Source organism: Melanerpes formicivorus, unplaced genomic scaffold, assembly GCF_026170545.1.
Source record: "Melanerpes formicivorus ecotype bairdi unplaced genomic scaffold, bMelFor1.0.p_v2 SCAF_7, whole genome shotgun sequence".
NCBI classification, from domain to species: domain Eukaryota; kingdom Metazoa; phylum Chordata; class Aves; order Piciformes; family Picidae; genus Melanerpes; species Melanerpes formicivorus.
The window spans coordinates 23,440,581-23,464,791 of NW_027142359.1; the positions used below are offsets into that span (position 1 = coordinate 23,440,581).

A 24,211-nucleotide genomic window follows, 5' to 3' on the forward strand; every position below is an offset into this window, starting at 1 on the left:
AGTGGTAGAGAGGGCAGTGCTTCAAAGTAGACCTGGAATTCCCTGAGCAGCCAGCCCTTTCTCTTAAGTGTGCTAGAAAAAAGGAGGAGGGTGTTTGGAGAGAAAATGAACTTGGTGCAGTGCCCTTTCTGATACTACTGGAGGGGCTTTGCTGCAAACCACACCCTACCCAGCTCTGATGTGTTGGCCAGGCAGAAATGTTCTCACATAAAAGACTGCATCCAAAGTCTGCTGAGATGCCCTCAGTTCTGTAGTCTTTGGATTAGTTGGTAGTACACAAGAGGATGCTATGTAAGAGCACAAGGGGATCCACTCTCAAATTTATCCCATAGCAGAAAGAAGATGCTTTCTGCCATGTATTGTGCTGGGGTCACATGGTTGTCCAGCTTCTGTTCTGCTGATCACAGTAGACATCACTAACAATCAGCACTACTTCCATTTAGCTGCAGAAGGAGAAGAGGCAGCGGTTTGCTCTTCCTTAGCTATATGCCTTTACAGGATCCAAAATCATTAAAACCTTGATAGTAAAAGTAGTTGATAAGGCTCAGAAAAGCTGAGCTGTGAATCATGATTTTTTTTATTTTCCAAGTGCTTGGAGCTGTTCCATGTCTCAGCTTTTATTGGTGCATTGTTTTGTCCAAATTCCATTTACATTCTTCTTTCTTTTGAAACTGAAGAGGTGAGATGAATTGCAGCACACTCTTCATATTTTTATTGCATTAGGGTTTGCCAAAACAGTTACTTGTTGGGTCTCTTATTTTTCTCACAGTACATTATTTAGAGAAGAAAAGCCCAAAAATAAAGGAGCTTCTTGCATCAGAGTAAATTCAAATGTCCCATAGATATTAATCTCAGTTAATCTGAGTTTGATAACAATTTATGATCTTGTTTTTCTCTTTGCTTCATATGTGCACACAGTGTACACTCAAAATGTTGCAAGCAGCAAAGTCATCTAGAAAGACAGTTCAGCAGGCTCAGGAAAACAGGCAAAGTGAGCACTTAAAAAGACCTCCATACCTAGCAGTTGGGCTAAACCCAGCTGTGCAGGGAGCACTGCTGTCTCCCTCCAAGCTGCTCAGACAACAGGTTAAGAGACGTCCAGCTCGTCTTTAGAACTACAAATGGATCTTTGAGTTTGGTGTTGGTCACTGTGAACTGCTCTCTGAATGCAGCTGTTGCAAATGTCTTGGGCAGTGAGGAAAGGGAGGAGCCAGAGCTGGGTAAACCATCAAAACAGATGTGCCTTTGCCCTTTCTCTGAGCTAGGCGCATGGATCTATCCTGACAGGCTCTTGGGAGCTGGTCTAGTGGTTTGCTGAAAAGAGAATTAAGGGGTAAAGGTGTGTTGCAGTACTGCTCCACTCTAGGTCATGACTGGGAAATGGTGAGAGAAGTCACCTCAGAGACTTGAATAGACACAGAGAAGTGCTGTGAGACTTTCATAGACACAGAAAGTGTCTGTAAAGAGACCTTTCTCTGGGGCCAAACTGACTGAAGTCCTGCTTAGAGCAAAAATAAGGATATATTTGAAAAGAACACTGTCTTGGAAGCAGAGTTTTGTTTCTTACAAATCTTCAGCACTTTCACCTTCTTCCTGCAGTCCCAAGAGCCTGACGATACCCTGTAGGTTTTATAACCTGCAGTGACCCAAAGAGGGAAGAAAGATTGGGAGCCTGAACAAGCAGCCTTCCTTGCTGGAAGGTCAGCTGCTCTTATCCTAGGCCTGGCCAGCACTGAGCTGACATGTCATTGAAGCTACACATTTAATCCCAGGTTGATGTGATAATATTGGGATGAGGATTATTGATGTTTTCATGCAAGTAATTTTTCACTTTTGGAGGGGAAAAAAGCCTTAATTGTTGGTAACTGGGTGCAACAGAAGACAGCATCAGCATAAGATGCCAAAAGTTAAAGGCTTATGAAATGGAAACCTTGCCTTTCTCCATCTCCCTCAACCCTTGCAATCCTCTCATGACCCCCTGAATGCCGCATCCCCTTGTCTGTTGGCATGCATTTCCTTTACCACACCACACCCTTTGCCTGGAAAGTTCCCCCCACTAGCTGGATCTGTAGTCTTTGAATGCCCTTTAATGAGTAGAGACTGTAGTTTTCACCTCGACCTCACCCACCCTGGATGTAGTTTGCTTTGCATGATAGTTTTGCATTGGAATGGCAACAGTGTTGTGTTATTGAGCATGATTTTTATTTTGGGGGTCAATCCTAATTTCTTTTCTATTTCCTTTTCTTTCCTCAATGTCTGCTGCACCCCGTTTCGTCTCCTCCATCCATCTCGTCGCCGTGGTTACGCTGCTCCGTAACACTGCATTACGGTCCTGGCACACCCGCACACAACCACCCACCCTCCTTCCTTCCACCTCCACCCCTCCGCCTCTCTGCATCGTTGTCCAAAACCAAACCAAAACCAAAAACTCTGGTGGATGTCGCGGTGCTTGTTGTCCAATTAGGGTGAAAATTCCTTCCTACAGGCGACCGTGGCAAAACTGGGACCTCTGCCTCGTATTCTTGCCGACATCACCAAATCACTGACCAACCCTACGCCAATACAGCAGCAGCTGAGGCGTTTCACTGAGCACAGCTCTAGTCCAAACGTCAGTGGCAGTCTCTCCTCAGGGCTTCAGAAGATATTTGAGGACCCCACTGATGGGTATGTAACAGCTGGGGCTTAAGGGGAGATGTGGGATAAGGGGGCTGTTAAGCCTGATAAGGGTTGAGGGCTTCATCATTTGAACTGTCTGCCAGCTGTCAGAGTGAGGAACTTGGGCCTCTGTCACAGGGAACACATGATGCCAGTAAGAGGTGCACAAGGTGGCAGGGGAGACCTGAAGCTTGTGTTTAAACCCAGGGTTTAAACATGTCTCTGGGAGTCCAATGACTTCAGCTCCTAAAAGCCAGGCTTGCAGTTTACTGCCAGTCTGAGTTTCTGGGTGCAGGGTCAGACAGAATGTTTCCTTCTGGCCATCAGGCCACTTAGTTACTCTGAACAGAAGGATTGGGCTGTTGGTGGAAATTGTCACCAGTGGAACAGTGAAAGTCATCCCTTCTCTGTTCAGTGCCTCATTTCTCACCCTGTCATAGCAGTTCATCTGAACCAAAAAGCTGTGACGTGGCAGAACTGCCAAAGGACTTGGATGCTGCGCTATCAGAGCAGTGTCTGTGCTGTCCAGGGATGAGGGCCAGATTTGTCATGTGGAAGTATCTGAACTCTGAGCTTAACATCTCAGTCTTGGGGATGGTCAGCCTCAAGAAGAGAAGGCTCCAGGGATACCTTCTCTTGACCTTCCATTACTTAAATGGACCTCTAAGAAAGCTGGGCCTGTTGTGACAGGACAAGAGGTGATTGTTTTAAATGAAAAGAGGGAGATGTAGGAGACTAGGGAGAAGGGAGACATGTTTATGCTGAGGGTGGTGAGACACTGGCCCAGGTTGTCCAGAGAGGTGGTAGATGCCCCATCCTTGGAAACATTCCAGGTCAGGCTGTTTGGGGCACTGAGCAATCTGATCTAGTTGCAGACATCCCTGCTCACCCAATTCATCCCTGCCCGTCCCTTCCAACCCAAACGAGTCTGTGATTCTGTGATCTACAGGAGCACTCACACAACCCTTGCTGAGTTTTCAGGCCCCCACAACACACAATGCTGGCAAAGGGTTAGCTGGGATCTGAACTGCTCTGGAGTCTGGCTGAGACAAGAAGTGTCTAAGGCAGGGCGGATCTGGTTGGAATGGTTTGCATTTCACCTGTGACAAATATAAAAGATTAAGCACTTCTTGAATCAAACTCCATTCTCCAAGATAAGTGGTAATTAAGGAAAAGTGTGTTCTGACTTGAACACAGAGCTCATAAAAGGAAATCTGTTTCCTTGAAGCTTTTTCAGTTAGGGAGGAGGTTAAATGAGGTAGAAGGACTTCTCTGGGACAGATCTCTCAGGGTTTTGGATGCTTAAAAATTAACCAAATTCCTTTCCACTCCACAGTGACTTTCATAAGCTGAAGTCTCCAACACAGGAAAATGGAGATGGGTATTTTAGGGGCAAGACCTTACTGTTGGTTCAGCAGGCATCCACGCAGAGCATGACTTACTCAGATAAAGACGAAAGGGAAAGCATTTTGCCCAATGGAAGGAGCATCTCTCTCATGGACCTCCAGGATCCTCACACAGCTCACAGTGACCATGCTTCTATAACGCACGACGTGCCTTTGCGCTTGGCCGGCAGCCAGCTCTCTATCACGCAGGTGGCCAACATCAAACAGCTGTGGGAAACTCAGAGCACACCCCAAAGTGCTCCCCAGGTGAGAAGGCCTCTGCACCCAGCTTTGAACCAACAGGGCAGTCTCCAGCCTCTGTCCTTCCAGAACCCGGTTTACCACCTCAACAACCCACCCCCAACCATGCCCAAGGCCTCTGTGGACTCCAGCCTGGAGAATCTGAGCACTGCCAGCTCCCGGAGCCAAAGCAACAGTGAAGACTTCAAGCTGAGCGGCCCCAGCAACAGCAGCATGGAGGACTTCACCAAGCGCAGCACGCAGAGCGAGGACTTCTCCCGGCGCCACACGGTCCCGGACAAGCACGTCCCCATCGCCCTGCCCCGCCAGAACAGCAGCAGCCAGGCACAGATCCGCAAAATGGAGCAGGCTGGGCTGGGCGCCAGGGCCAAGGCCCCGCAGTCGCTGCCACACAGCGCGTCCCTGCGCAGCACGGGCAGCATGTCAGCGGTGTCGGGGGCCATGGTGACCGAGCCCCTGCAGAACGGCAGCCGCTCCCGCCAGCAGTCCTCATCCTCCAGAGAGAGCCCTGTCCCCAAGGTGAGGGCCATCCAGAGGCAACAGACACAGCAGGTAAGGAAAGGCTTTCTCCAGGTGCTTCCTGCTTTGATGTGTAGCTGATCACTGCATCAGTCAATGCTGATCAATGTGTAGAGGGAGGATGTCAAGAGGATGGAGCCAGATTCTTTTCAGTTGTTGCCAGCAACAGGACAAGGGCCAACTGGTACAAACTGGGAACACAGGAAGCTCCACCTAAACACAAGGGAAAGCTTTGCCATGAAGGTGCCGGAGCCCTGGAGCAGGCTGCCCAGAGAAATGTGGAATCTCTTTCTCTGGAGGGATTCCAAACCTGCCTGGACATTGTGATCCTGGGCAGCTTGCTTTGGGTGACCCTGCTTTAACAGGTGGGTTGGTTTGGATGATCATAGATTCATAGAATGGTTTGGGTTGGAAGGGACCTTAAAGATCATCTAGTTCCAACCTCACAACCACAGGCAGGGACACCTCCCACTAGTTGTTCAAGGCCCCATCTAATCTGGCTTTGAACACTTCCAGGCTTGGATCCTCCACAACCTCCCTAGGCAACCTGTTCCAGTGTCTCACCACCCTCACTGAGAAGAATTTCTTCCTAATATCCAGTGTAAACCTACCCTCCTCCAGCTTCAATCCATTCCCCCTTGTCTTATCACTACAAGCAGATGTAAAATGTCCCTTCCTGGCTTTCTTGTAGGCCCCCTACAAAAGGATCTCCAGAGATCTTTTCCAACTCCCACCATGCTGCAATTCTGTGATTGACCTTCAAAACTTTTTGATCTTTGACTTAAGAGCACTGGCACCTTAGCGAGTGGCCAGTCGCAAGCATGAGGAATAGCCATGCTCGTTGGCCTCACAAGCTTGACAAACCCTGTGTACCTCTTATTTCTGGATACTTTTGTCCTAAATTAAAACCAAAATCTTTTTTTTTTTTCCCATTTACCAAGGCAGCAGCAAGCCTGCTGCAAGAAACCAAACTGGAGAATTTCCCTGAATAAAAGAAATAGCAGCAGCTTGCTTCCAAATTGCAGTTAAGGTTGCCACGTGAGACTGCGTTTGCCCTGTGGTGCTAATTTAAAAGCAACAGCTACCTAAAGACAAAGGAAATAAACAAAGATAAAACATCACAGGATAAACTGCTGCCAAAATAATAAGCAAGTGCAGTTGTCTTCAGCATGGAGAAATCCTCATTTCACCGTGATGCAACAGCCTGGCCCCCAAATAAATCCTCCTTTTTCATTAATCATCCTGAACAATGAATAATGCAAACATTTTCTGGAAAGGAGTGCTGCTGTGCACCAGCTCCTAAGGCACTTTATCTGTTGTTCAGAGGTGACTGTAAATCAAAAGGGCTTCCTGTCAGAAAGCCAACATTCCTTTACCTTCAGAAAAAAAAGGAAAAAAAAGCCCCAACAACTCCTGCTGTGATTTGCTCTGTGTGAAAATCTCTTCCTAAAATAGTTTGAATATTAAAGAGCTGATGAGGATTGAAATGCTTGGCAGTACAGAGAAGGTGGAGGATGTCTCGATCTGCAGGTCAGAGGGTGGTGGCTATCTTCAGAAGTGTCACATTGGTCCGTACAGACTTGTCAGCTGGGCAAGGTGAGGCTCTTGAAGGCAACCCCTGTGCTTTTCCTTGGGGTTGATTGTTTGCTTCTGTGGGCACTGTGAGGATAAACATGGCTGTGTTTGATTTACCTCACCTGGGACCTTTTGTCCTGTCTCCCACAAGACCTTCTAGAAAGATGCTGCCCTGCATGCAGGCATGAGTGAGGACTTAACTCCATAAAATTGCAGCCTTTGTGGCTGAGACTTCACCATGCAGCCAAGGCCATGGGGTGATGGCTTTAAGCTGGAAGAGGGCAGATTTATATTGGATGTTAGGAAGAAATTCTTCAAGCAACACTGGAATGGGTTGCCTGGGAGGTGGTGGATGCTCATTCCCTGGAAGTTGACAAGGTGTTTAGCAGCTTGGTCTAGTGGAAGGTGTCCCTGCCCATGGCAGGGAAGTTGGATCTTGAAGGTCCCTTCCGGCCCAAAACCATTCTATGATAGGATCCTATGCTGCTGGTGGAGCTACATCCAGAAGGAGCAGGAGGTTGTGATCCTCCTTGCTGGCAAAAGCAGTGGTGAAGGTTATGCAGGGAGAAGGCTTTTGGCTTGAAAGGTAAAGCTGGCCGAATAACCTAGTTGCCAGCAGGAGCTCCTCCTCTGCCAAAGGTTTTGGTATCCCTTTTGGTGTGGCCTTCCTGGCAAACTCCTCAATGTTGCACTTGAGAGGAGGAAAATCTGGGTGATGCCTGGAAACCCAGGGGTAATCAGGGCTTCAAAACTACTTGGATACCTCCAGTTCATTAGAGTACAAGGAGATCAGAGACACTGAATCACAAAGCAAAGCTGAATGTGCCAGCTTAGTAACACCAAAAAGAGTAATTGCATGTTATTTGAAGTGTGTATGTTTGTGTCCTGCTTTGGAGCCTGTGTTTTACATTTGGACATGGAGGGGTGGATATTTAAAGCGAAATTTTTAGGTCAGTAACAATGATAAATGTGAAGGATAAACTCCCTTTGGGGTTCTCAGGTGCCCAGTGTGAACCTGTGCTGTCTAATCTGCTGAGTTTCATTGTACAGTTCTGTGCAGTGTCCTAGCCAAAATCCCCAGTGAGCTGGGGGTGCTGCCTTTCCTCAGGGCTTGTTACAGGAAGTGCCTACACAAAAAGGCCAAGAAGGCTTTCCTTTGAAGGTGTAAGGGTAAGGAGGAGAAGGTGTAGGTGGTACCTCTCCCATCCCTGTGTTTTCACCTTACACAGGTGGTTACTGCCCTGTGTGTATTTACAAGGAACCTTCAGGTAGCTGTTTGCAGACCCCTGGCTGTTCTCATATTAAACTGCTGGCTGCCCCCAAGCATAAGAGTTACCTTTGCTTATTTAGCATCAAAGTGACTGTCTCAGACTTATCCCAGAATCATAGAATCAACAAGGTTGGAAAAGACCTCAAAGATCATCAAGTCCAACCTGTCACCCAAGACCTCATGTCACTAAACCATGGCACCAAATGCCACATCCAATCCCCTCTTGAACACCTCCAGGGATGGTGACTGCACCACCTCCCTGGGCAGCCTATTCCAATGGCTAATAACTCTGTGAAGAACTTTCTCCTCACCTCGAGCCTAAACTTCCCCTGGTGCAGCTTGAGACTGTGTCCTCTTGCTCTTAGCTGGCTGCCTGGGAGAAGAGACCAACCCCCACCTGGCTACAACCTCCCTTCAGGTAGTTCTTCTCTAGTCACTTTGTAAATTCAGCTTCATAGGTGCTTGTAACTATGACTGGCTTCCAGACTGTCTCCTTCCCCCCTCTTGAAGGAGGTGTGCATCTACTTATTTTTCCAGTCTACTTTCTGTACTAATTGTTTCCACTGGATTCATTAGAGCACTTGCTCTGGCCTTATTCAGAGAAATCAGTTTGTTCTTTCCTTCCCTACACCCTTGAGAAGTGTCTTGAAGTGTGCCAAAGGCAGTAGCCAACATTTCTTTGAGGCAGATTCCATCACATCCTTTTACTTGCAAATCATGTTGTGGAATTCTGTTCTTATTTTAACAAGAAAAGGGAGAAGTTGGGCATGTTCTTTCTGGGCATGCTTTGTGGGCGACTTAATTGTTAGACTCTGTTCTCTACAAGTCCCATTTGTTCCTGAATATAGAGCTAGGCCCTTTGTTTGCTGGGAGAGGTCACTTCTTGCCTTCCATTTCCATTTAGTAGGTAGGTGGGAACAGAAATGTCAGTGTGTTCCTCTGGAAGAGATGCAAAGAGGGGAATTAATGCATGTTCCTAACTGGCTTTTTCTTTTTCCCCTTGTTAGAGTATAACTCATAACCCATTAGCATGTGGAGTGCTTGCCATCCACTCGGTCTTTGTTGGCTTTCTAAGTCTGGCTGCTGAAATTATTCTGTCCTACAGCTTGCAAGGTTGTTTGGCAAGGTTTGCTGCTGATCAGCACTCTGTTACAGGCTGCTGTGTAGTTTATAGTCACCCTTCTGCTCTCTCAATGCTCCATAACTCCAGTGAACAGTGACACTGCTCATCCATAGCTCTTCCTAATTCCTCCAGCGATCCTAAAGCCAAAGCATTAACCTCTGAGAAGAGCCTGCTGGTGGCTGGTCTCCCTTGCTATGGCTGCCTGACAGCAAATGCCAGCAAAAACCCTAGCTAAGGAGCTTTGCCAGGCTGTCACATTGCTCTCAAGCAGGGCTATTAGCCTGTCTGCCGTGAAGGCTTCCTTCTAGCCGGCAGGCCTCTGCGTAAATCCAGGGATGTTTGCCTTTATCCTTGCTGAGGCTTCTTCCAGTGCTGGAGTCTTCATCACTGCTCAGGACAGCTGAGTTGTTGCAGGCCAGATCCTCTGGCCAAAGCTGGCATAGAATGTACACAGCACTCACCAGCCCTTTCCTTGTGAGCAAGAAAAACAGAAGCAGTGGTTGGCATCATCCCTCTTGCCTGTGTCTTGTAAAGCTGCCACTCTCCATACAGAGCTCCTCACTGAAACTCAGGCTACAAGATCCCCCTGCCAGGGAGCAGTGATCTGTGGAGCTGCTTGAGGACAAAATGAAGCTGCAGTTGGAGGGCAGGGAGAAGTTGATCTTTCACATTTCTCAAAAAGGGAAGACAGTGTTTCTCTTTCAGGGGCAATTATGCTAATGCCTGTGCGCATAAACTTGCCTTTGTCCAGGAAAATTGCTTGGAATTTGTATCAAGCCATGTTTTCCCCAAGCTGGGCTGAGAGTTCTTGTTTTCTTGGCTTCCTTTTCAGTGTCCCTCAGAAAGGATAGCCTCTGATGATGTTTTAGAGTTATCCTAGTAAGCGCTGCTGGCCCTGACTTCCTTTTGCAGCTAAGTCTGGCTGTCTGTGCTACAACAGACCATCTAAATCTGACAGTGACAGTGTCACACCTCTTTGCCGCTTCCAAGTACTGCTGTGCTGTCCCATATCTAAGCCACAAGTTTCCAGCCTCCCCTTGCAAAGTTGGTCTGCAGCATGGCTGAGAAAGCTGCTCCCAAGTTAGGCTCCTCAGCACTCCAAGGAAACCAATCTGTTTTCCCTGAAGAGGCTGCAAAAGAGGCAGCTTGGTTGCTCTGTTTTCTTTGTGAGAGAAATCACAGGTTGAGAAAGCCTTGCTGAAAATCCAGTGATGGAAAAAGGTAGGCATGGACATGATTTGGAAACAAGAACTTTTCCAGAGAGAAGCTCACTTAGAGAGGAAGAATTTCTTAAGTGCATTGGTTTTAGAGGTTTAAGAGAGCTCAGCTGTCACTTATAGCATAGCAGGTGCCATGGGGAGCTTTAGAGGGACTCTAAGTGCTGTAGGTCCAAAGTCAAAGTAGGATGGAGTGTCACTGCAAGAGAGGTTTTGGGGATCCTTTGAGACTGACAGGTTCATGGTCATTTTTGCCCTCCCAATAAACTGGATTTTAGAGTTGATTTGTGTGTAGTGTCTCTGCAAAATGCTTACAGGTGTCTCTGTCACAGGTTCAGTCGCCTGTGGACTCTGCCACAATGTCTCCAGTGGAAAGGACAGCTGCGTGGGTTCTCAATAACGGACAGTATGAAGAAGTAGAGGAGGACACAGAGCAGAACCCAGATGAAGTCAAGCATGCTGAGAAGGTAGAGTTTATTCTGTATGCAGTTAGCTCAAGGGCTGCCAGTGAGTCCTGTCCAACCCCACAGCTGAGTTCAGAGGGGCGTTCAGGCGCATCTCTGGCTTTCACACACAGGCTGTGTCATGCTTTCACACACAGGCTGTGCTGACAGCAGTTTCTGATGTACATGCTGTCACACATACCTGCAGCACAGTACCTCCTGCTAGAGATTAACCCATGTACAGGCTGTAGCATGCTGCTGACAGAGCTGAGAGTTGGTACATTGCAGGCTGGTATTTGGCACTTAGGTGTGTTGTGAGTCATGCTGCTGAAGTGTATTAGATCCTGCTCAAGTCATGATTGGTTTTTTTTAATGACAACACTACAGCTAGAGCAGGCTGCAGTTTTTCTGGGCTTGCAAAATATTTTAGTGATCATTAAAGTCAATTAAGAAAAAATAAGACTGTTAACCTGAGTATAGCTTCAGGTGTGCTAAGTGACTGTACGGGGCTCTGTAAATGCAATTCATCAGCAGCTGCATTCACGTTTTGTCCTGGGCTTCACCTGAGGCAAGCACCTCTCATCTAGGTAGTGCAGCATTTCTGGGCCACACAGAAGCATCCATAACCTCTTTTTGAGGCATCTTTATTTTCAGGAGTAGACACCATTTTTTTTGGAAGCACAGTTCCATCCCTGTGCTGCTATGGTGATGAGGTGTGCAAAGAGGTTTGATATTTTGAGAAGGCAGGGAGGGAGGAGCAGAATATCTGGTGGACAAGAAGCAGGAGGAGAGGATTATCAGGAAAGGTGAATGAACCCAAACCAAAGTGGAACATGTCAAGATTTACTGCATTGTTGCAGAAGTGATTGTCCACAGAGAGAGTAAGTAGAAGAGCAAAACCTCAGCCAAGTAAACTTGCAAGGTCTATTCTAGTGAATGATTTACCCTCTCTTCACATCTGGTTTCGTGCCTTGATTAGGTCCTGAAGAATGACTTACTTGGGTCCCATACTGCCCCATTTTGTATGTTTGGTCCTCCCAGGACATTTTTACAGTTGAGCACTATTAGCAGCTTCTATCTGGGAACTGCTGGCTCTGGAGTAACTGGGATGCTACCAGTCAGGGCTGAGGAGCCATGTCAGAGCCCTCTGACTGCTTAAGCTGTGCTACAGAAGGGCATCCTACAGTGCAGGGATAGCTCAATGCCCAGTGGGAGCCTGCCTGCTCTTCCTGTGTGGTTGCCTGCAGTTTGCATGTCATGTCCTTTACTTCTATCAATGTATTCTCCATGAAAAAAGTGTCCTTCTCTGAACAGCAGCAGCAGAAGATGGAGTGACCTGATCTCTTCCTTCTTCCTTTGCACCTGATTCTTCCCTTCTCTCCTCCCCCCTGCAGTATGAACAAGAGATAGCAAAGCTGAAGGAGCGCCTGAAAGTGTCAAGTCGCCGGCTGGAGGAGTACGAGCGGCGGCTCCTGGTGCAGGAGCAGCAAATGCAGAAGCTGCTGATGGAGTACAAGTCTAGGCTGGAAGACAGTGAGGAGAGACTACGCAGGCAGCAGGAGGAGAAGGACAGCCAGATGAAAAGCATCATCAGCAGGTGAGGCGTGGGGAAGTTTGGGACAGCAGGACAGGCAGATCCCCTCTGTCATGTGCTCAGTTTGACACTAAAGGTGGTTGTTGCCTGGGCTTCTTGAGATCTCTGAACCAATACCATCCTGCCTTAGAGATGAAAAAACAGGCATGCAGGTGTAGGAGCTTGCCTCAGGTTGCCAGGAGAGTGAAGGAAAAGCTTCAGGAATTTTTAAGCCTGGTCTCTGTTGTACTTCTGACAGATCCTTTTGCTTTGTTTTCCATCTGTGCTCAAGGTGGTAGCTCTTCAGAGCAGTTGCATTTTTGGCAGTGTCCATATTGAGAACAGCAAGCTTAGGGGTTGGGAGTGTCAGATGGGTAGATAAGCTTTTCTGAATGCAACAGAATTCTTCTCCTGCAGAGCCAGGACAGAGAAGTGAAATCAATAGACCTGAAATGCTCTGGAGTAGTATTAAACTGTCCTGATTTGTTCCTCTCTTTGCACCCCAGACTCATGGCAGTTGAAGAGGAGCTGAAGAAAGATCACGCAGAGATGCAAGCTGTCATTGATGCAAAGCAGAAAATCATCGATGCACAGGTAAGGAGCGCAGGATCTCCAAGAGCCAAGTGTTCTGTGTGTAGAACTCATTATTTTCCCCTCTCCTCCTGCCCCAGCATTCTTACCTAGCTCCCAAGTCAGTGACTCACTGCCCACATGTGCTTTCTGGGAGAGGATTGGGGGGTCCAACACTAGGATTGGGGACAGCCTGACAACAAATCACAGGACTGATCGCTTCTCCAAAACCTCTTCTACTTTGTGAAATCCCAAGGGAGTAAAGGCATAGTGGGGCATTGCGTGTAGACATTGTTCCCAGTGTGGGCTTGGGAACTCTGGAAGAGCTGTGCCTCATCCCAGCATAGTTTAATTGCCATGTGCATGCATCTCAGCAATGCAAGCTAAAAGCATGGCTTGGAACCTTTGAGTCAAGAAAAGAGAATGCTTGCTGTGGGCCATTGCCCTGTAGAATGTCCTCTGTGGCATTTCACCCCATCTGACTGTCCACGTCAGCCCTGGAGAAATGCCCACTCTGCCACCAACCTGCAGTGCTTGCCTGCATCAACACAAGTTAGCTGTGGAACGTGGGACCCAGCGGGCAGTGCATGTGGGTGTCTTGTGTGGGATCATTTGGCTTTTCTTCTGTGTCTGTGCTGATCCCAGAAAGCAAAGCTTGTACCACAGAGCCCCAGACTGGTCTGATACCCGCCTGCCCTGTTCTGTTTGTGATCCTTGCCATTGGAGGACATCTTTCCTGCTTCTGGGCCTCTCAGTAGTTCCAACTGTTAACTTCCCCAAACAGATTCTCTTGAGAAGATGGCCTGCTTCAGGAATAACCCCACAGATTTCAGGAGGCTGTTTCCCTACACAGAGTGCTGACAGTGCTGGGCCTCAGTTGAACACTATTAAAGGTGGTACTGGTCTATTAGAACTGAGGCATAAGTGACTTCAAAAGAGCATACCCTGGCCATTTTCTCCCATTGAATGGCCTGCAGTTACAGCAATGTTTGAGCTCACATGGAACTGTAGAAGAAAAATACCCATGTTTTTAAAAGCCAGTGCCCCTGGGAGCAGAGGTAGAGCAGGTTTCTTCCTGACAATTGGAAAAGTTCTGTTTTTCCTGCTGCCTCTGCTCATTTTCCCACAGTGTTTCAGAAAGGCTGTTCCTGAAAGCTGGATTTTTGGATCTGTGCCATCTAATCTGAATAAATCACTTGTCTTATGATAATGTGGCACTTCTGTTACCTAGCCTGGCAGCATAGAAAGGAAATCCTGTTGGAATTACACCATATATAGCTCCTAGTTGTGCAAGGCAGTCTGCATGGAAGTGCCAGAGTAGTCACTGCTTCTAGATGAAGGTCTGTGAGGACTTGCACTTAGAATGTGAAGCGGGAGAGCACAGTGCTAGGGAATGAACAGGAGTGCAGTCAGCCTCTGGGGGTTGGCTGGGTTTTAGGGTGAGGCAGAGTCTGGGCATATCACTGTTATACCCCAGGGGAATGGCAGCTCACCCAGACAGCAGCCTGGTTTTTAGAATCATAGAATCATTAAGGTTGGAAAAGACCTCTAAGATTGACTCCAGCTGTCAATCCAACACCACCATGGCCAATAAAACATGTCCCAAAGTCCCATGGCCACACATTTCTTGAACACCTCCAGGGATGGAGACTCCACCACCTCCCTGGGCAGCCCATTCCCATGCCTGACCACTCCTGCAGCAAAGATATTTTTTTTTTCCTAATATCAACCTAAACCTCTCCTGGCACAACTTGAGGCCATCACCTCTTACCCTGTTGTTACTTACTTTTGAAGGGGGTGAATCCTTTGTCATTTGCCTCAGGAAGGTGAAAGGAGCACCAAGCACATTCATAAAAAGTGATTTTTGGAGAGGAGGATTTGAGATTGTGACTAGATAGGAATTTTGCCCCTTCCCTTTGCTCTCTCTCTGTGCCAGTAGGCTCTCAGCCTCTGTGTGGGGTTATGGACTAACAAGCAGAGTGGACCAGTCTGGTCCCTCAGTGTCACCAGCTGGCAGAGGGGACTTGCTGCTGACTTGTGAAAGCTTCAGGCCCTCAGGGTGTGGTCCTCGATCACACTCTGCTGGATTGAGTGATGTATCATTTATCACCTGCAGTGGAAATTGGTCAAACCCAGCAGCGTTAAAGAGTCCTTTTTTAATCTGACACTTTTTTTCTTCTGAAGTGCTGTTAGCTGCTTGGGGCAAGCAAGGCCATTAGCAAACCTTAACTGCTTTGGTGTCATCCAGTTCATAGGGAAGCTTAGTTGCCATTGCCTTATTATAATGGATACCCGAGCAGAAGAGGCCATTGCTGAAGGTTTCAGAACAGATGTAGCAGAGCCCAAGTGTTTGCTGTGTTCTGTAGCAATCTCTCTACAATGTGCTTGGAGGATTTTTCTTAGTCTGTGATTCATTTGGCAAGGGGATACAGCAGTGGCTGGAATAGAAGAGGTCCTTTTGTTGCGAGATGTATGGAGTGGAGTTGGAACCTGGCTTCTCACAGCTGTTTGAAGTGTTCAGTGGCTGGTAGGAAGCAGCAGTAGCCCAGTTTAGATACTTAGCAGCAGCTGCTTTTTTGGATTTGCTCTTCTTTGCCCTGTGTTCAGGTGCAGCACACTCAGCCCTGCACCAACACCCAGAGGCAGCCTCGTTGTCAGTGTCCGTGCCGTTGGCAGAGGCTCTGGGCAGCACCCCATGTGCACTGTAGTTCTGGAGGCTGTCCTGGGCCTTCCTGGCTGAGCAGGGCTAGGGCTGGCCAGGCTCTCTCCTTGGAGCAGCAGAGCTGCAAAAGAGTCCAAGCCCAGTTGCTGCTGCAAGTGACGTCTGCGCTGTGTTAAATTACAGGTCATAAATGGGGATGAGATAATTCCAACAGGCAAGTAACCAAATCAGTTCTCTAGCTGAGCAGTACCCAGTCCTGGCCCAGTGCACTGACCTCCTACCCATTCCAGCTCCTCCCACTCCCTGTGCCCAATCCATGTGTCAGAGACAAGGCTGCAAGATGGTCTTTTCCTTTGGGTGGGGAGATGCCCCTACTCAATTAAAAGCTCCCTACTTAAAAGCTTCTGCTTTTAAGATTGATCTCTCAAGTGTAGCTCTCCAGCTGTTTTGCACACTGGCACAGTGAGCGCTTCTCAGCGCCAGAAGATCCCCAGCCCTTCATTTGGAACTCTTTGGAAAGCCATATTCCTTGGAAAGAAATTTTAATGTTAAATTACATATTCCAGGTGAAATTTAGCCTGAGGAGGAGGAGCTTTTAACTTGCTGAAGAACACATTTCTGCTGAAGCAGTTGTGTTTTGCAGGCTGTTTTTCAGCCTGGGAGGAAAGGCTGTGGCCTCTAACTCCTCCATTGCCCTTTCTCCTTCCTTAGATTGACTGGTTCAGGGCAGGTGCTGTTGCTCTTTGACCATTTCTTGTCCCTCCTCCTCCTCTATTTGCTGTACTCTACAGAGGTTGGTCTCTTCAGGGCTGTAATACAAACAGCACTTAAGCTCTGCTTTGTGTTTGCACCCTAACTATTACTCCCGTGGGGATGCCTGCTGAGAAAAGCAAGCATCACCTGGCTACTGATGTACCACACAGCTGATGTGCTGGGATACAAGCCCCAGGGGGCTCTTGGAGCACATAGGTCTCCCGAGCAGTGTGTCTGAATTTAGCCCTTAATGTTTGTGCCTTCTGTGCATTATTTTTCCTTCCATTTTGTTCCTCAGTGGGCTGGACTGGAAAGAGTTTGTGCATGCAGGGTTTTGGGCTTTTTCTAATTTACTTGAATACATTTTTTCTCTCCTTCTCAAAAAGAAAAAAAGCCAATCAGCTGGTAGCATGGAGACCATATTTGCCTCTGTTGCTGCTCTGTGTGGCTGCATTATTATTTATTAGTATTTCTTTTGAGGGAAGATGAAAATTGTCATTTCCTATCATGCCACCAACTCCTTGGCTTGACCCTCCAGTGCTTTGTCCCACTGCAGATAAAATCTAGCTGTTAGTAGGCTGGGGTTTATCCCTGGGGTTTTTTATTTGTTATAAATTTAGTGCACATCCTTTAGCTTTCTGCTGACAGTGGAGGCTAGCGCTCTGTGTGCCAGAAGCTTCAAAACTGGGGTGTGGGAACCCTGGATTCAACAGAGCCCGGGAGCCCCTCTGAGCTGGAATGGGTCTAGGAGCAGTGCGTTCAATGTTTGTTCTTTGTGTTCTGTCAATGGCATCTCCCCCTCCGCCCACACTGCCCTCTCCCCCTTCACCTCAAATAACCCCTTTGGTTCAGCTTTTGGCTGCTTCTTCTCGATGTTGCTTTTGCACCCTCGCTCCAGCTGGTGACTGCAGGCTGCCATCATCTGCTTATTTTATTTATTTATTTATTTATGTATTTGTTTGTTTCAAGCATACCATCAGTTTCTTCTGAGCACACTCCATCCAAAACACAGACACTGTGGCCCTTACATATCACTTGCACTTCTCTCTGCCAGATGAAGCCTCCACCACTTTTATTTTCTGCTGCCTGTTTCTGTTTTTCTAACATAGTTTACAAAGTAATAATAATTGGCAATTGTTGTTATTAACACCAACACCCTCCTCCTCCCCCACCCCCCCATCCCCCATGGCAAATCCTGCATTTCCATCTGCCTCAGTTGGAGGCTGTCTGGATAAAGCCACCATGGCTGGATCAGTTCACCAGTGTCACTTTGACTCACTGTCACCTTCCACCACGCAAAAAAGGCCAGGAGGGCCAGAGCCGCCTGTGAAAAGCAGGCAGGGGCTGTGCTGCCCCCAGAAAACAGAAAGAGGCAGACATCCCATCACAGCAGAGAATGCCAGCCCAGCTGCCTCTGCCCAGAAACCATCTGAGGGCACAGCCACCGCCCCGGCTCCTGGAGGCTCCCCGCGCAGCAGGCCTGCGGGGCAGAGGCGCGCGGTGGGCGGAGCAGCTCTGACTTTGTGGGGTGTCTGTTGCAGGAGAAGCGGATCGTGTCCCTGGACTCTGCCAACACGCGGCTGATGAGTGCCCTGACGCAAGTGAAGGAGCGCTACAGCATGCAGGTCCGCAATGGCATCTCCCCCACCAACCCCACCAAGCTTTCCATCACGGAGAATGGTGAATTCAAAAACAGCAGCTTCTAACCGGGCAGGTGCTGCCGGCCGTCTCCCCAGGAGAAGGGCGAGAGGGGAGCAGGACTCAAGAGACCTTCCAGACAGCCCCCACTTCCCCTTGACCAGGTTTACATAATGCTGCTAAGAAAACGGAAAAGAGAGAGAAGAACTTTGAAAGGTGGGCTTGAAATTCCCCACTCCGGGCCAGGAGAGCCAGGCTCCCAAGAACAAGTCCTTCCATATCACTGTGTAAATAAAGGGAGCTCTGGGGTCGTGTACAGAAGACGCCGCTGTAATATACCCAAAGGAAGTGAAGACTGTAGATTTTTTTAATTATTGCTATTTTTATTATTTTGTTTTCCCTCTTGTTGAAAGCACTGCAGTCCTTGGAGGAGGAAGAGGGGAGTGTGAGTGCATGTGTGTGGTGGGTGTGAGTGAGATGAGCAGTGGGTTCCATTAGGCGGCAGCTGTCTCTATCAGGCTGGCTGACAGGTGAGTGGAGTGAAATAGGAGTGGAATGAATTCTGTGAGAAAACTCCTCTGCTGGGTTTGTTCCCCTCTTCTCTAGCTGTTCTTTACCCCAATGCAAGCTCGATAGCAAACATTTGAGCAATGAAATTGGCTCTTGCTGCATCCTCTACCTACTTTTGGTAGGACTCTGGGAAAAAAAGCCAGTCTTTTTGAACAAGGTCAAAACCTGGAGCAGCAAAGCTTGTTTCCCTGCATTTGCACAGTCAGGCTTCCCATCAGACAGAGAGAGGGAATCTGCAGCTTTTTAAGGTAGGATTCATTCAGTTTTACCCCCAGTTGCTTCCAAAGCAATTTTCTGGTTTGAGAATTTAGAGAGCTGTAAATACTTGGTTTAAAACTTTCTGGCCATCCCCCACTTCGTGCTCCCCACAGCAGCACCCTGAACACATCCTCTGTGCTCCACTGGAACAGTCAGGTCAGTGCTGTGAGGACAGAGCTGACCCATGCCCAGAAAAGCAGACTGCCCTATGCAACATTTCCTTTCTCCTGGAGTATTTCTGTAGTTGTGTCGTTTCTGTAGCACAGTATAGACACTCTGGTAGCATTTCTGTGCTATACTATGGTTTCTATAGTATAGAACTGGTTTTACCCACTAGTTTAGGCAGTCTAGTTGCACTGAAGGATGCTCTCTGCCTGTTTGTGTTAGATCTTCCATTTCCACTGGAATTTTCCTTTCTCTAGATATTTAAAGAGGTTTTTTGAAGTTCTTTACTGGGTTTTTTTTAAGGACTTTTGGCTAAGCTTTTTCATCTCCAGTTCCTCTCAGTTGCATTTCATAGTAGCATACTTACAGGCTGTAATGTGGACGCATTTGTAGTTACAAAGTGACCTTCTTGTGGAAGATGATGACAATCACAACCTGGGAAAGATTAACAGTGGACACAGTATTGTCAATCCTCATGATTTCCTCAAATGCCACAATGGTTAGTCTGAGAGGGGCTTTGAAAAGCCTCAGATTCTGGAGTCTGAATCTCCCCTTTCACTTTGTTTGGCTGCTCTTGATTTTTAGTCCCCAAGTTCTCAAAGCAAGTAAAATTATTGCGAGAGCAACTGAAGTTTCTCATTGCAGAAATACACTAATGGCACTGAAACATCTCAACAGAAAAATCAAACAATTGGGAAGGCTGATTTCAAAAGGAGACAAAACCTCGAGCAGGTTGCCTCGGTGTGTGTGGGGGTGTTTAGCAGACAGTTCAGCCTGGAACTCCTGCAGTACAGAAGAGGTCTGAGCTGATGATCTGGTTGTTCTTTCTGGACTTAGTTTCTGAGCCTCTAAAATGGTACTCCATGAAAAATGCAGACATTTCTAAGCCAATTTCTTCACCTCCTGAAAGTGACCCCCTTGAACATGAAGGATTGGCAATACTGAGGACCCAAACTCACTGTCTCTTGTCAAGTTGGTTTGTGCATTGGATGCAATTCAATCTCACCTCTGTGGGCAAATGCAGCTTGTGAGAGAGCACAGGATGTTAACTGTTCTGCCCCATTACTCTGTTACCATACTTCCCTTAAATGACATCAGACGAGTAAGTTGTGCTACTGACTATGCATAAATGCAGAGACCACATCTCTGCACTGTAGGACGTGCAACAAAGACGCATACAAACCTCGTCTAGCAAGACCTTGGCTGTTAATTTACACCTCAAGCAGGCTCTTCTGCAGCAAATTGGGATTTATATTTAATGCTAAGTTTCTTCAGATCAAAGTTACACATGGCAGCTTACACATGACTTGGTCCTACAGGCCAAGGAGCACCCCTGTCTTGTTCTTGGAGTGTCATAGCCAAGTCAGCCCTGCATGACACACCTGGGGCTGTGCTCTGCATCTGCTCAGTAGTCATTTCCTTCCCATACTTCCTAAACAGTCTTCCAGCTCTGGGTCATTGCTGACCTCTGATACTTTCTTCCTCAAGCTGTGCCTTTAAGTTCCTCCTCCTTTCCTTGTTCCTTCATGCCCCACAGCTGTAGGCAGCCTATGAAGTTTGCATTACTCTGTGTGAGCAGCTCTATTTTACAAGAAACCTTTGCAAACCCCTTGGTGTTGAGGGGTTTTACGCAACCCACATCTCCTCTTTGCTGAGCACTGTAACTACAGAGCTGCATGGTGGGAGTGTGTTTCCCAAAGCAGCCTCTCCAGATGGGCGTCTGCACTGCAGTATGGGTGTACTGTGCTGAGAAGTGAGAGCATCATGTGGTGGTGGGAGTGCATTGTCCAGAGCATGGCAGAAGCAGGTATCTCCTTCTGGTTAATTTCTTAGTATTTGAGAAACAGGTTTCACCAGAGCCCCTCAGCTTTCTGTTAACCAGTCAAAGATCTCTGGCTGAGCTATGTGGTTTGGTGCTGAAGCTTCCAAGGTGTCCACTTGGGCTTCTGCAAGGAAAGGCAACTGGGGCGGCATTTCAGCCCTGACTCTTAGAGGGGAAATAACATCTGCCCCATGCCAGAGATGTTTGGGTGAGGTCTTCAGGAGTGTGTCATTCTAACAATGTACCTTCTCTGGTGTATTTCTTAAGCTTGTAGGCAAAAGCTGCTATTGCAGAAGAGTCTGACCCATCAGTATGGTCCTCACAGCTTGTTGCTAGGCTGGTTGTTTCTCTTCTATTTTGGTTTCTACCCTAAAGTGCAAAGTGTGGTCCTGTGACTCCCACAACAGGGGAGAAGCTGCCTGCTGACCTGAGAAGGGGTGAAGGTTGCAGACACACAGTGCTGCAATACTAGAATTGATCAGCTGCAGGAGAACAAAATGTTCCTCTTCCAAGTTCTGCAGGCAGCTGTCTCTCCTAGTTTGTTACCAAGCAGCTTCCCAGAGACGTTTTTCAGGGGCCTCAAGCTGACAATATGTGAAAATGCCACTTTCTGTTTCCTTCAGTCTGATAAAATTCAAATGGCACTGAACCACGTGGCAGCCAAAAGCTCTGTCTGTGTCAGAGTAAGCCACTGGGCATGATTGCATTTGGTTTGCAACCAGTAGCCAGTGGGTTTACGCAGCATTGAGAGAAGCAGTAAACAGGGAGAAGTCTGATGATGAGCACTGTGAGCTTCAGACTTCCAATCACAAGCATCAGGCCTGTGTCTGATGCCATTGCAAGGAACTGCTGCTCCTATTTGGGCGCACCTGATGTAGCACAGGGAAAATGTCACGGCCTGCTGGAGTAATGCTCCTGTAGTCCTGAGACTGAGCCATTCTCTGGCATCTCAGCCCTTGCCAGCTGCATCACTCAGTACTGTTCCAGGATGATTCTTCCCAAGCCTCAAAGCCAGCCAGGATTCCGAGCTGTCAGTGACAGCTCACGGTCAGCATGGCAGGGCAGGGACACAGAGCAGTGCTTTGGAGCACTCCTGCTGTGTGGCATGAGGTGTCTGCAGAGCCGCCTGTGAAGAAGAGAATGACATGGGACAGGCAGTAGTGGAGGAGAGAAGGAGCACAGCCTGGGAGTGGCACCCTGTAAATGCCCTTTCTTTACAACTTCAGGGCTTCAGACCTTTTTGTTGTTGTTGTTTTGGGGTTTTTTGTAAGATAAATGGATTTCACATCCAGGAATTACCAACTGTTACTGCCTGGTGTCTCAGATAGGGGCAGCTATGCACAACAGCACAGACTCACACAGCTATGCGTTGTGCTGCACTCCAGTAGCATAACTCAGGCAGGAGAACCAGAGGAGTGTGGAAAGGGATGTGTGCATTTTCTAGTTAGAGAACATGAGCTGCATCCAGAAAGGAATTCTCTATCCACCTAATAAATTATCCAAGAAATTAGGTTTGTTTTGTGGTTCTTGCACTCACTCACTTTGGGTCAGCTTCGGCTTTTGGTTTTTAATTACATGGTATATTAATTTCATGTGTTAATGGTTGCTTAAACCCACTAGCTTTTAACTTCCTCTTGAAAACTCAGTGATTGAAACCCCTCAGGCTTACAGCAGCGCCCGTGGAATGTGCCAGCAATACGGATCTGCTGAGGCCACCCTCTCTGTGTGCTGCAGAACTGTCTGTGTCGTTCCTGGAGGATTCCTTCCTCTCCAGGCTGAACTGTTCAATGCACTTGGTCAGTGATTGGCATGGTCAGCCACAGGTATCCAGCCGAGTCTGACAGAGCCAAAAGGGTTAAATTTTAGGCTGATGCTTTTAGGTTTTTCCTTCTCCACAGCAAGTTAACTCCCATCAGAGCAAGCATGTCATTACAGGTCATGCCTGCAAGGAATCCTACCTGTAAAAATAGATTTTCTGTCTCAAGGGCCTTAATAAGAGTGTTACTACACAGAACTGTTTTACAATGATAGCTCTAAATAATTTATTTTTTATTTCAACAAAGTACACCTTAAGAAAAGTAATAAAACTTGTTTTTCAAGCCGTATTTTTATGCTAGTAGCACTGGACTGTTTGGTCTCTGAGATCCATTTCTGCATTTCATTGCCTGGGTTTGTTCTAAAGAAGATTTATTTTTGTTCTGTGAATAATTTTTGAAGGTTCTTGTAATATGTACAGATATAGATACATTTGAGGTCTTTTATTGATATTCCTACAAAGAATACAAATAAACTTTAACTTTAAACAGTTTGGCCTCGGCAAACCTGTGCTGATTTAAAAGTTCTGCTCTTGAGTTGTGTTTTGTCTTACATTCGGGGCTCGGAGGGAATAGAATCAGAATGCAGTGCGTCGAAAGGGACCTCTAGAGGTCATCCAGTCCGCCCCCGCTGCAGTCAGCAGCCAAGTCCCCAGCTAGCTCGGTGCGACTGAATGGTCGGGACAGTGGCTCCCGTTTGGCACCTGGAGCTCTCTTGGGTAGGCTACCGAGGCGTCCGTGGCCAAGCAGTGCAGCAGAGTGAATCCCTTCCTCGTGCTTCTGTGGCTGGGCGTTTTGTGGGGTGGCCAGCACCGGGCCCAGGGCTGTATCCTGGGGCTCTGTCTGTGCATGCTGGTGGTATCTCAGGCCTGCCACAGCCGCCTCCTTGCTGGGAAGTATCTGACGTTGTGGAGTGAGAGAGCGACAAGCTGTGGAGACATAGAGAATTGCTCTCTGCTGCTTCTTTCAGGCATGGGGGGTTGGGGTAGTAGCACCTTCAGTGGGGAAACAAGAGTTCCCTTGGTTAATTAATGTGTTTATTGCTCTCCTGCTGGACTGGTGAATGTGACCAGCACAGCTGTTCAGTCAGCTTCTGGTTCCCAGGTGCTCCTGCACCAGCTCGAAGCTGTAGTGTTTGAGCTGTGGACATAGTGAGGAATATTTATTGACTGGTTCACATCAAACGCTGGATTCTAAACAATTTGTGTTAATTCTTCATATGTGTATGAAGCTGGTATGGGAGGAGTGGGAAAACCTTTCATATGGAGCTTACTGAGTGTAAAATCTGCACTCAAGGAGATGTTTTGCTAGGAGCTGTTTTATTTTCATTTCACGTGATGTGTTTTTCCACAGCTTTGAAGCCTGCAGAATACACACAGCAAACATTTAGCTGTTACCCTGTGCCTCCACCCTGGCCCTCCACTTTGTTCTGCTCAAGTCCTCTGCATGTTCTGCCTTGTTCTTGCCTAGGCTCCGAGCCCTTCATGCCAAGAATTGTCTTCCTGCATGTTCATACAGAACCCCAAGCAGTGGGTGCCTGATGCTCCCGGGCAGGAGGGCAGCACAAACAGCTTCTCGAGGAGGAGGATCCATAAATTCCCACACCCGTGTCCTGTTGGTTCCCAGCAGTCACCTGCTCCTCTCTGGTGCTGCCAGAGGAGGGGGCAGGCCTAGCTGCCCAGGTGGGAAGAGGGATAAGGATGCAGAGCTGGCAGACAAAGTCATCTCAGTGCCATGTTTGCTGTGGTGGTTTGGGGAGGGGAATCTGAGCAGGAGAGGGAGAGGCAGGGGAAAGCAGGGCTGGAGGAAGGAAGAGACAGCTGGAGGGTATGCTGAGGGAAGCAGAGAAAGGAAAGTGAGGTGGAGCAGCAACATTGCACAAATGCCAGTTAGGAGGGTGTTGGGGTAAAACTGGGGAGTCTGGGCCTTTCTGTGACA

General features: G+C 47.8%; 1 protein-coding gene across 12 annotated transcripts in view; it reads left to right on the forward strand.

Annotated features, from left to right (window-relative positions):
• The window catches only part of RASAL2 (RAS protein activator like 2), a 211,433-nt gene extending 188,636 nt beyond the window's left edge, over nt 1-22,797 (forward strand). For 7 of the 12 annotated variants that reach the window (XM_068141394.1, XM_068141397.1, XM_068141398.1 and 4 more), the window contains 7 exons: nt 2,465-2,664; nt 3,992-4,853; nt 10,338-10,472; nt 11,843-12,045; nt 12,528-12,615; nt 15,437-15,467; nt 17,548-22,797. In XM_068141394.1, coding sequence (XP_067997495.1) covers nt 2,465-2,664; nt 3,992-4,853; nt 10,338-10,472; nt 11,843-12,045; nt 12,528-12,615; nt 15,437-15,467; nt 17,548-17,690 — 1,662 coding nt within the window. In that variant the 3' untranslated portion in view covers nt 17,691-22,797. The remainder of the gene's footprint in view (nt 1-2,464; nt 2,665-3,991; nt 4,854-10,337; nt 10,473-11,842; nt 12,046-12,527; nt 12,616-15,436; nt 15,468-17,547) is intronic. The other 5 variants (XM_068141396.1, XM_068141393.1, XM_068141395.1 and 2 more) reach the window with 3 other exon arrangements.
• Nucleotides 22,798-24,211: the final 1,414 nt, after the last annotated feature.